Source organism: Crocodylus porosus, unplaced genomic scaffold, assembly GCF_001723895.1.
Source record: "Crocodylus porosus isolate Cpor-Errol unplaced genomic scaffold, CroPor_comp1, whole genome shotgun sequence".
Lineage (NCBI taxonomy): Eukaryota > Metazoa > Chordata > Crocodylia > Crocodylidae > Crocodylus > Crocodylus porosus.
Window position 1 is genome coordinate 37,744,372 of NW_017728914.1, and position 11,505 is coordinate 37,755,876.

General features: G+C 48.4%; 1 protein-coding gene and 1 long non-coding RNA gene across 4 annotated transcripts in view; one reads left to right on the plus strand and one right to left on the minus strand.

Moving 5' to 3' along the window:
* Positions 1 to 791: 791 nt before the first annotated feature.
* Positions 792 to 3,823, plus strand: LOC109310256. The gene is made up of 2 exons (XR_002101168.1): positions 792 to 896; positions 928 to 3,823. It is a non-coding gene; the product is annotated as an uncharacterized LOC109310256 (long non-coding RNA).
* Positions 3,479 to 11,505, minus strand: part of BRD8 (bromodomain containing 8) — an 18,997-nt gene continuing 10,970 nt past the window's right edge. For 2 of the 3 annotated variants that reach the window (XM_019535350.1, XM_019535348.1), the window contains 10 exons: positions 10,592 to 11,044; positions 10,157 to 10,250; positions 9,927 to 9,967; positions 9,367 to 9,581; positions 8,899 to 8,991; positions 8,562 to 8,630; positions 7,730 to 7,907; positions 7,285 to 7,389; positions 4,982 to 5,026; positions 3,479 to 3,879 (listed from right to left, as the gene is read on the minus strand). In XM_019535350.1, coding sequence (XP_019390895.1) covers positions 3,820 to 3,879; positions 4,982 to 5,026; positions 7,285 to 7,389; positions 7,730 to 7,907; positions 8,562 to 8,630; positions 8,899 to 8,991; positions 9,367 to 9,581; positions 9,927 to 9,967; positions 10,157 to 10,250; positions 10,592 to 11,044 — 1,353 coding nt within the window. In that variant the 3' untranslated portion in view covers positions 3,479 to 3,819. The remainder of the gene's footprint in view (positions 3,880 to 4,981; positions 5,027 to 7,284; positions 7,390 to 7,729; positions 7,908 to 8,561; positions 8,631 to 8,898; positions 8,992 to 9,366; positions 9,582 to 9,926; positions 9,968 to 10,156; positions 10,251 to 10,591; positions 11,045 to 11,505) is intronic. The other variant, XM_019535349.1, reaches the window with a different exon arrangement.

Below are 11,505 nucleotides of genomic sequence, written 5' to 3' on the forward strand. Positions count from 1 at the left end.
AACTTACTGTGGCGCATTAATGCACGTGTAGATGTGCCCCGTGACTAACACAACTGGTAAAAGAAAGCTCACCAAGAGGACTGCAGCTGCCAGGGTGCACTTGGCATGCTGAAGGCTCTGAATAGGGATCTGGCTGGGGTCATCTGACCCCAGCACTCTTTCCTGCCTAGGCAGAAGGTCAGACTTGATGATCCATTGAGGTCCCTTCTGACTCTATGAACACCAAATGCTGAAGAAGCTATTTTAAGTGAAAAAAGTGATTGGATAGACGCGCTGATGCAATGTCTGTCAGCCCTGGGGGAGAAAGTAGGGGACAGATGCACCTTAAAGACTAACTGAATCAGAGATGCATAAGCTTTTCATAGATTTCATAGACATTAGGGCTGGAAGGGACCTTGGGAGATCATCGAGTCCAGCCCCCTGCCCAAAGGGCAGGAAGTCAGCTGGGGTCATAGGATCCCAGCAAGATAAGCATCCAATTTACTCTTGAAGGTGTTCAGTGTAGGTGCTTGAACCACCTCCGCTGGCAGACTGTTCCAGACCTTGGGGGCTCGGACAGTAAAGAAATTCTTCCTTATGTCCAGCCTGAAACGGTCTTGCAGGAGTTTGTGACCGTTCGACCTCGTCATCCCTTGCGGCATTCTGGTGAACAGATGTTCCCCCAGATCCTGGTGGTCACTCACCCCTGATAAACTTATAGGTGGCCATCAGATCACCCCTGAGCCTGCGCTTTTCCAGGCTAAAGAGTCCCATGGCTCTCAGCCTGTCAAATCTATGAAATCTATGTAAGGCTATCTGTAGGAGTTCCATCAGAGGAAAAGCAACCAGCACCATTCATCTGCAGCAGAGAAGAGTTCTGCCTGCCTGCACTTTACAGTACAAAAATGGAGCTTTTTGTTTTGTTTTGTTTTGTTTTGTTGGGGGGAGGGGGGGGAAAGAGGCCACTTGTTCCAACTTCCTCAGTCAGACCTTGCTCTCCTGTCAGGTGCAGATCCAGGATCACTTCTGGGAAGTCTATGGAGCTGCCTCAGATTCGTCCCAAAGCAACAGATAAGATTGAGCCTCAGGCTCATCAATCTAGAGGCCTTATAATACAACTAATATGTGACTGGGGTTCTATTAAAAAGGAACTTCCCTCACTGAACTCCCATGAGCACATCACATATCAAACGAAAGCTATTGCTAGGCAGATAGCAGTAACAGCTTTAGCAACTGAAGTTGGTCGGGTGGGACCCAATTTTTTTTTGGAGGTACTGAGCAAGTATAGCTCCCGTTGACTTCATCTGGCCCAATGCAAAACCCAAAGTCCACATGGATCCAGTTCCGGAATGCAATGAATTTTACTTTAACCAAATTAAAACCAGAGGTGGCAACAGAAGCAGTATGTTCCTGAGACCTTCCTTCAAGATTTCCTGACCTTTGCATTTAAGAGCAGCATAGCATTATGCAAAATCTGTTCTTTAACACATTTAAAATTTATATGCCTGCATGACAAAGGCCCATGATAACACCATTAGACATGCCAGGTTCCTGCTGCTCCCCTCATTAAGGAGCACGTGTTGTGGGAGATTCAACAATCTGTGGGGCCTGAGGAACGAATCACCGCAGTCGCACTAGAGTGCACAGCATATGGGCTAATTTTTTACATTTTCATTTGGCTCCTCTACAAGCAGAGTAATTACTCCCAAGTGATGTCCACCTAAAATGCTGAACTAACATAACTTTAGCAGTATCATTAATTTGCTGCAGCTGTGCCAGTGAGTTTCCTCATGCAGACGGGCCCTACAATACCAATGTTCTGATTAAAAATTTGCTGTAAACAGCATCAATAATTTACTCAAATGGATTAAGAAATGGATAAGATTTAAAAAACAAGCTGTTAATGGAAATATTTAGTGAGGTTCTGCACAACTCATTGGGCCAATTCTATTTGATCATTGCTGGTAAAGTTCATAGATGAAAACAAAGGTGGTAAATGAGGCAGCAGTTGCCAAAAGAATCTGGATCACTTGTGAGCTGCATCCATTCAAAGAGAATGTTTGAATTCAGCCACATATAAGATCACTTCTTGGCACAAAGCAAGCAGGTCATGCCTCCTGAGTGAGGACTGACCCTAAAAGAACAGCCCCTAAGAGGATTTAAACATCACAGTGAACAGCAGAAGTCCCAACTGTAGCTCTGTGGCAAAGGGGCTAAACGATTCTTCGAAGTATGAACAAGGGAGCAGCAAGGAGGAAGGGGAGCAGGGTTTCAGTGAGACCCATGCTGGAGTGCTGCTCAGAGTTGTGACTTCCACCTTTTAAAAAGGAGGTTTAACTGGAGAATGTGCAAAAGACACAAAAATGATCTGATGCTTAGAAAACATTGCCTGGCAGAAAATGAGACTGAGAGCTCAACATCTCATTTATAAAAAGACTGTCAGGGAACATGTTTATACTCCCAAGTTGCTTCACTGAAGAAAATAAATCAGGTACTGAAGAGTTCTTCATTAGCAGAGATACAGCTGAAACCAGAAAAAACACACATTATAGATCAGGCACAAGAAACAAAGCTAAGTTATCCACTAAAACAACCGACCAAGCAAAAATGGCAGTTTCTCCATCTCTTGATGTCTTCAAATCTTACCTGGCTGCCCTTCTGGAAAATAAGCTTTAGCATAACAAAGCACTGGGCTCAACGCAGAATTAACCGAGTGAAATGTAACAGCCTGTGTGACATCAGAGGTCAGCCTAGATGACTCAGTGGTGCCTCAGGACCTCTGACTAGGAATCTGCTTTGGGCACATGGCTCCGAGGCTGAACCAGGTTAGCTATGGAGTGAAGTTCTCCACTCCCTTGTCTACTGCCAAAAACAGGCACAAACAAAACTTTTTCCCTCCAGAAAATGACAGCAATTCTGCCCTCTGAGATAAGATGAAGAGAAAAGGGGCCTTGAGAACTGTGGCAGTGAGAGCATGGTGTCTCAGTTAAGCCTGCATATACAGGAATGGAAAATTCAACACGTGCAGGAACTCCTGCTAGTAGAGGGTAGTGATGTACTCAGTGAAGGGAAAGAGCTGCAAAGGAAGGCTTGAAATACCAAGTCTGAAGTCGCAGACTGACATCTCAGGATGGCTCACATATCTCTTGCCAGGTTCCCATGGAAGAGGCCTGTAAAGTTAGCATGCGAATCTCTCAAATGAGATTGTAAATGCCAGTCCTGTCAGTCTCTTCCATATCAAAGCTCCTTGCACTTTTCATAGAAGCAGGCTCTCATAGTCACATAGGACCATGCTCGTAGCCACATTTTTGTACCATCCCCAGCCAAGTACAACATAACGATCTGGAGACTGGCTGCTGGTCTCTAATACAGAGGCTGCTGCATTTCAATAGCTTGTTGCATGCAAAAAAACTGGAAAGCACTCTGAGCATAAGAACAATGCACACGTCTTTAAGTGAGCAGACCACTGTAGCGCCAATCAGTAAATTACACACCCCTCCCCAGATTCACTCCTGCACTTTATTATACACATTTACACTTCATGGGTAAAAATCTGTACACTTCACATTACAGTACATGCTAGCCACTGGCTGCTAGCTAACACAGGACACTGATGGCCCAAGACTCCTGCCCTAGAACAGGCAGTAGGGCTGGTCTTCCTCCCTGGGGAAGTCTCTTCAGGTTCACACATTCAGAGAGGGCACTGCTTGCCACATGTGACAATCCAGGGGGCTGAAGGTGCAAGCAGGCTTGTTCCCTCCCTGGCTGGGAACTGAAGGCATCTTGCTCACTTTTCATCTCTGGATGCCAAATACTGGATCCTGCCTTCCTGTTGCAGACTCATTTCTTCATTTTCATGTCTGCTTCAATGGCACAGCGACGCCCTCTGGTCCCTCCATCCTAACCAACATGTAAACAGATGGGAAAGAACCAGCGTTAGCAAGGGTGGAATGAAAAGAACAAGCTTCCTTCTGTGCTCAAGGAGATGGATTACTGCTCTTTCCTGTCTTCCAGTAAGCAGTGAGGAATGCATTGCAATCTGCTGCAAGATGGGCTGGGGACACCTGCCCTTCCAACATTACTGGAGTGGGTCTAACATAAAAAGGCCCCAGTGGGGGCCCAGAAGCACATTTGTCTACAGGGAGCAAGGGTAGCCAGAGAGTGGGCAGTTGGCTTCCCATCTGTACAACTCTTTTGGAACCAATTAAAAGAGCTGCACTAAACAAAGTGAAACATTTGAGTGGATCTGGAGTGGGGTGGAGAAGAAGGAACTGCTGGCTAACGTACCTGATCAACTGCTGGTCCCTACAGGAAGAGCTCCTCCAGCTGAGTGGCCCTGGCACTAGTTCCCTAGCTTCTCCGCACAGCTGCTCTCCTTGAGCACAAGGCAACTGGAGGGCTTCTTTGCACTGGACGCCCTCTCCCTCGTGCTGATATGCTGCCTCTCCTGAAACACTTCTCTGTCTTTAAATGCATATGAGAAAATAAACCCTCAAACGTTTGTTTCTAGCTCAAAAGTTTGGGCTCCCAGGAAGGAAACAACTTTTCCCAGCACTGACAACCCTCCAATACAAAACAGTTCTTTTCTGCAGGGGAACCTGGCTGCTTTCTGGTCCACAAATGAAACAAAAACTAGAAGAACACTGTTTTAGAGAGGAGATGGTTGCTATACAAGCATGAACAGGTGTTAAAACTGCAGTGCTGTATTTGACCTGCCTTCCCACTTACATTGAGAGAAAGCAGGACAGGAGCCAGAGGGAAAGAAAGCGGAGCAAGAGCCCTAAGAACCTACATGGAAAAAACTACAATCCCTCCCCACTCATCCTAAGATTGGGATGAAGATGTTTCTTCTTTGATACCCCTAGCTGCACAGCCGTTAACTTACAACACATCACTACAGAGCTACTGGTAGCCCTATGCCCCAGTATCCCACAGACAAGGAGCAGAGCACACTGCCAGGAGTACCCCCCCCCATTACCTACTGCAACCTTTCAATACTTACAAAGAGAGAGAGAAGGAAGGCAGGAGAGCCCATTGGGACACTGTCCTGTCAAAAGGCCAAACAGAAGGACTCATCAGATTGCAGATATGGAAGTGCACATACCACACAGAAGCAATGCAACCCACAAAGTCATTAGCACAGAGAAACAGGCGCCTTAACTCCCCACCCTCATGGCATCATTCTTATGCAGCAGGAACACAAATAAGGACACAAAGAAGGATTCTGACAAGTGAGAAGGCTAGGACCAGGATTTCCCTTCACTTGAGATTTCTAATCAAGGCCTGCTCCACTCTTCATCTCCCTCAGGGGACAAACCCCACTCAAGCTCTAAGTTGTCAGGATGCTACAAGTACAAGGCTTTCTAGAAGGTGTACTACTTCCAGCATCAGTTGAACCTGGTACAGAAATCACATGGTGAGTCTCACAGACATGTTCTTTGGGAGATAAGCCTCAGATCATCACATGGTCTCTGCTGCCTCTAAAATCTATTGATGAATGTTTAATACGCTTACAACTTTTAGAGCACTGTATAATAATGCTGTATAATAACATCAGTACTGTGCTTCCAAGCTGATCACCTGCAGGGGCCAAGCAGGTCTTGGGGCTCTCTCCTGCCCCAAATGTACTACCTGGGAGACTATTACCTCCCTCTGAAAGATACTAGCTACTTCAAGAGATGCGAGACTGACCGGAATGTCCAAGGGCTACTTAAGGCCTTTTTGGGCACTTAGTTGGTGAGTCCTGTTTACACTTGGGATTAAACCAGTAGCAAGATGTGAAGTCAAGAAGGTTTCCCCCAGGTCAGACTGGCAAGGAGACCCCTTCCTGAATCACTGGAACATATTTTACTAAGGATTCACCAATAAAGATTTTTTGGCTGATACTGACAGTCAATTATTAACCAGAAATATCAGCTGATATAGATTCAATAGCTGATATATAGCCCGGCAGGTTGGAGAGCAGCATCTGGCCAGTAAGTCCGTTGGGGGGGGGGAAGGGCCGGAGGAGGGGGGGGGGCAGAGTGAGGCGCCCCCCCCCCACACACACACACACACACACACACACACACACACACAGTGAGGGTGCTGCCTAGCTAGGGTGGTGAATGCAACCCCAGGAGTGGGGTGGAGCTGCAGGCAGCTTATCTGGGGGTGGGGAGGTGCAGCGCTGGGAAAGAGGCTACAGGAAATTTTGGGGTGGCTGTAGCCACTGCCTGCCCTAAGAACAGCTCCCTTCTTCCCCCCACCAGGAAGAGGCTGGCACATCCCCTGGCTCCAAGCCTGCAGTGGGCATCCCGCCCCTGCCCCACACACAAATCTGGGAGGAACATACCCCATGTCTCCCCCAGGGGTGGAAACAGCCCCTGCCCCCGCCCCACTCCCTTCCTCAGCATGGGGGCCTTGATCTGCTCCCCCATGCCCCTTCCCCTCTACAGATTTACAACCTGAACACTGCTCTCCATGCTGCCTAGCTGCATGCTGCAGCTGTGCACATGCAGACGGCATTTATTGGCAACATTTTCAGTACACAGGCCAAATAAAGTTGATTGCTGATAATGTCAACTTTCCTTTTAACAGTGCCGATCCGATATGCCACCAACATACTGGCGCACCTCTACATTTTATCAAATAAACTCCCTACCACTGCCCTAGCAGTGCCCTTGGTCTCTTCTACAGGACACTGTAGATTTTTAGGATCTCATATTTTGGGGTACTAGACCCCAAATTAATTATGGGGCATTAGCAAGTGCTTTTTGACCGCAATGTGTGGGACAGCCCAGGACTAAAGCTCTCATGGGCCCTTTCAGATGAAATAGCTATTACAAGGTGGCCTGAGATTGCAGAGAACTTAAGTCAAAGACCTAGGTAGTCCTTCCCCATTCTACATGCATATGAACAGATCAAAAGGTTTGGGGGGGGGGGGGGTTATCTATGCAGCAACTCTCCATTTCATGACTCTCCATGTATCCAGCTCCCTACCATGCCTCGTCTTCTCCAAACTATCCCAGTTTCTTTAAGGTTCCAATAAATTTACTTAATCAAAAACAAAGGGGTAAAACTATTAAGTGCTGCTGGAGTGACCCTCAAGAGCTGCTTCTATGATAATTTACAGCAGTCATGGCTGAACTCTGAGAATCACTTCTACACAGGTTTTGCACATAAGGACCTCAGTTCCACACACCCATCTTTTCTAGGTGGACAACCTCTTCTGGAGCTCTCCAGGACCCATCTGAAAGACTGAACCTCTCTCACCCAAAAATCAGGGGTCCCAGCCCCATTCTACCTTGGGCCAAAAATCCTCACCTTCTCTGAAGCATCTTGTTTCCGAGTGGAGTCTCGCCCCCGCAGGCTCTTTGCGCTGATCCCGGACTCGGACGTCTGCATGATCAGTTGTGTGGCCAGAAATTGCTGCATGAAAACCATGCAGTCAGTTATTAAGGTTAAGTGAAACACTCAGTTTGTGGCCGCAGTCTCACAAGGCACAAGATCAGGAATGACTAGGCTGCAGGCAGCTGCAGTTCTTTGGATACGTTCCCTCACTTGCCCTCAGAAGCCACAAATTGTCCCCAGCTCAACAAATGAACTTTGACTCCTGGGAGCTGGGAAACCGCAGAAGGCATAAAGGCGAAGCAACCAAACACCTCAGGAGCCCCTTCTCAGAGGTGTGGTTGGCACCTTCTCTATCAATTGGCACACAGGTTCTCTCTAAAATAAGCCTCAGATTAAGAAGTCCAACTCCTGCCTTTACCTGGATTTGCTCCAACACATCTCGCTGCATTTCCACAGCCATGTGGTACACGTCATGGTCAGAGCTGTTGTACATGACTGCATTCTGGAACATTAGCATTATATCACGTTGGAACTCAGCTGTGGTTCGGATTAGCCCATTCTCAATGTTCTTCTTAATGGTAGATAAATCCATTGGCCTGTGAATGCAGGACAGTGAGAAGTGGCAGCTGGAGAGTCCCCAGCACTGCCTACACTCTTTTTCTCTTCTGAGCCAGCTTGGTCTTTGCCAGCAATGCAATTATCTCAACTCCCACAATGGCCAAACAGAAACTCCTCAGCACAGATGGCACTGAGGATTCAGACCAGAGGAGGTGAATTGGGAAGTTTTCCTCAGTAGAGTAATCCTTGGCCAGCAGAGTGCCCAAGAAAGGCACTCAACTACTCCTGGCACTACTGAAAGGAGGTGGAAGCTAGAAGAGACCAAACTGCACCCCAGACTTCTGGAGATGGCAGACAATTCAAGTAACTCACCTGAAGAGACCTCTGTCTGACAGAGTCCATAGGTTTTAATGGAATAGCTTGTTAACAAAACCATCTCCTGGTGAGATGGTTCCTTTGACAGAAGGAAACACTGGTCTGCCCTTCTGCAGATTGCTGGGTTCATGCCAATTAAATTGGGGCTAGCAACTGTTTAGGAGCAGTAGGCCACACTAACAGAGCGAGGTGCAAAGGTGAGCTGCCGCTTCCAACCTGACAGCCATTGCTTCCCCTCCTTTCTGCCACCAATGTCATTTCCTCTTCCCCTTCGTTGCATGGCGGCTGTGGCAACAGAAGGCTGCTGGGTCACTTACCTCTGCACAATACTGTGATAGCCTGGTGCTATGTCATCAGTCACAGGCTGTAGGAAGACATTGGCATACCTACAGGGAGAAGGAGGCAACTATGAGTGCCCAGACTCCTTGCTGGCAGTGGAACAAACCCCTGGCCAAAGGCATGACTGGCAGAGACAAAAGTGCTAAGCACCTGTTCCACAAATACACGTTTTCACTGGTCTTCTAATCAAGCAACAACAGAGATAAGAAGTGGAGAGTCCTTCATCCAAACCCAGGATCAGGCCAGCCTGGCGGACAAGAGAGCAGAGAACTCCACCTGCAGTTTGCTTGGGGCTAGCTAACTCTTCTCACTCACCTGTGATTGGCTGCTGCTCTCCAAACCAGCATTATGGCCTTTTTCCAGATCTTCTGGGCTTGGATTGCCTCCTGATCTTCACTGCAAACAGAGCTGAGGAGACAAGGAAGCCTCTCAGAGTGGAACTCATGACACATCTAGACCAGCACAAGGTTAGGGACTTCCTTCAGCAGTCTCCAGCCCATCCTTCCAGCAGCAGCAACTTGAGCTCATTTGGCCTTGGACCTACCCACAGTGCTCCATGCCAGCCAAGGAAAGGACACAGCACACAACTCCTTGGAGCTAGCTCTATGGGGCTGTCTGCACAACACTCCAAGGAGTAAGGAGGACCTAGGGTCAGACTGATCAGCAGCCAGCTCCCACTGAATCCCTGTTCAGTCAGCAAGACACAAATGAGACTCCCCTACTCCCTCCCAGCATGGTCTGGGATTTGCATTGTGGGTGGCTGAACATTTTGCTGATACTCACAACTGTGAGGAAGCAGGGCTGCTGGGAATGGAGTCAGCTAGCGTGTGAGACTGCAAAGGTGCATTATGGACACTGAAGCCATCATCACTCTCACTCACAGGGGGCTCGTTATCCATTTCCGACAGGTACCCCTCACCCTGATCTTCCTCCTTGGGCTCCTCCAGACTAGGAGCCTCGCTGGCACCATCCTCATCATCCTCTTCCCCCCGAGCCTCCTAAGACATACAATCAAATTCAAACAAACCAGCTCTACTAGGAACAGCAACTAGCCACAGATACTAAAGGCAGCTGTGTTTCAGCAAGCAGTAGCTATCTCCACTAGTCAGCTTCAGGGACACCTGTATAAAACCATCAATCCCTCACCCAAAGCTTTACAGAGTCTGGAGTGAGTTCCTCTCACTTGCATCTACCAGCTGCAGACTGACTCTCCCACTGCCCCATGCAGGGAAGAAACAAGCTTTTCTATCCAGCTTGTGGTAATTGAGAAGGGGCTGCAATGGGGTGGCACCCCACTTTTAACCATTATACCCAAAGAAAAAGCCAACTCTGAATTACTTTACCTGGCTTCTAAAGAGCGCTTGGGTGTCCTCCTTCATTGATTCTGGGGAGAAAAGACAAAAACAAAAAGGCAAGTTCATTTCCCAAGAACAAGTTTGGGAACTCCTCCTGCACCAGTGCACACCTCACAAAGCAAAGACGTCCATTTTGCACAGATAATCTTCCCCTACAAACCGAACTCCTCCCACCTAGTACGCTGCAGGTAAAATGTTTCTTGGCTGAATTAAGTTACCTGACAGCTCAAATTTGTGCTGAACATCAGGCTGTGAAGAATCTTCATTCATATTTGGGACTTGTGGAGGAGGTGAGTCATCATCAGGAGGGGCCTGCAGGGAAGTGAAATGCATAAATCCAGGTGTTTTTTGTCACCTTCCGGGGTGCACATATGCCTCTTCCCACAGTCCAAACCCTGCCGGGTTTCAGTGACAGCTATCCCAGTAGCAATTCAGCATGTGGGCCAGCTGCACACCCTGCCTAATACTGCCTGCTCCAGAGACACCTTCCTGCAGAACAGTGTGACCCAGAAGGAAACACCAACTGCTCTGTTCTAATCAGTTACCAAGATATAATCCTCAAGTTCAGCGTCCATTTTCTCTCTGAACCATTTTTCCCTGCCACACTGCTCCCTGCTCTCCCCCATACTGCCTGACAGACCCCAGCCACACACCTCTGTCTTTACTGTGTTGTGCACTCCTTCATCCCCCTTCGCTAACTCGGCCTCAGTTTCAGAGTTCTCTCCTCCAGCAGCAGCTGCTCTCTGCTCCTCGTCTGTCTCCCGACTCCTGAGCTCAGGCATCTCTGCTGTCCGTGAGACTGCTACTGTGGCTTCTTCAGGGTCCAGCTGGCTCTGTTCCTGCTCTGTAGGTTCTGTCTTTATTTCTGGCCCCAGCTCTCCAAGGCTCATGAGGTCTCTGATTCCCTTTGTTTCTGCCTCTTCACAGTCCAACCTTTCTTGCTTCACAGTCACAGCCACTTGGGGCATCTGGGTCTGTTTCTCATGCTCTTGCTGGATTGGATGCTCCCATGGACCAGTCAAGGCCTGTGGGTCATCAGTCTCTTCACAAAAAGACAAAGCAGCTTCAACTGCTGCTACATCCAGGACTTCAGGATGGTCATCTACCTTCACCCCCCAAAAAAAGCAGAGCAGCATAAACCATGGGCAGCAAAGGGGAGCAAAACACCTAGTTTCACAGTTGGTAGGGTCGGAAGGGACCTGAGCAGATCATCAAGTCTGACCCCCTGCTATGGGCAGGAAAGGATGCTGGGGTTAAATGGTCCCGGCTAGGTGATTGTCTAGCCTCCTTTTAAAGAGCAGGAGCGAGCACTGCTTCCCTTGGAAGTTTGTTCTAGCTCCTAGCCACCCTGACAGTGAAGTAGCACCTCCTGATGTCTAGCCTGAATCTACTCTCCGTCAACTTAAGGCCATTATTCCTTGTTACTCCCAGTAGTGCTCTGGGGAGCAGGGGCTCTCCCATAGCCTGCTGGTTTTCCTTGGCCAGTTTATGGACAGCCACCAGATCCCCCCTCAGCCTTCTCTTGTGGAGGCTGAAGAGGTTCAGGTCCCGTCGCCTCTCCTCGTAG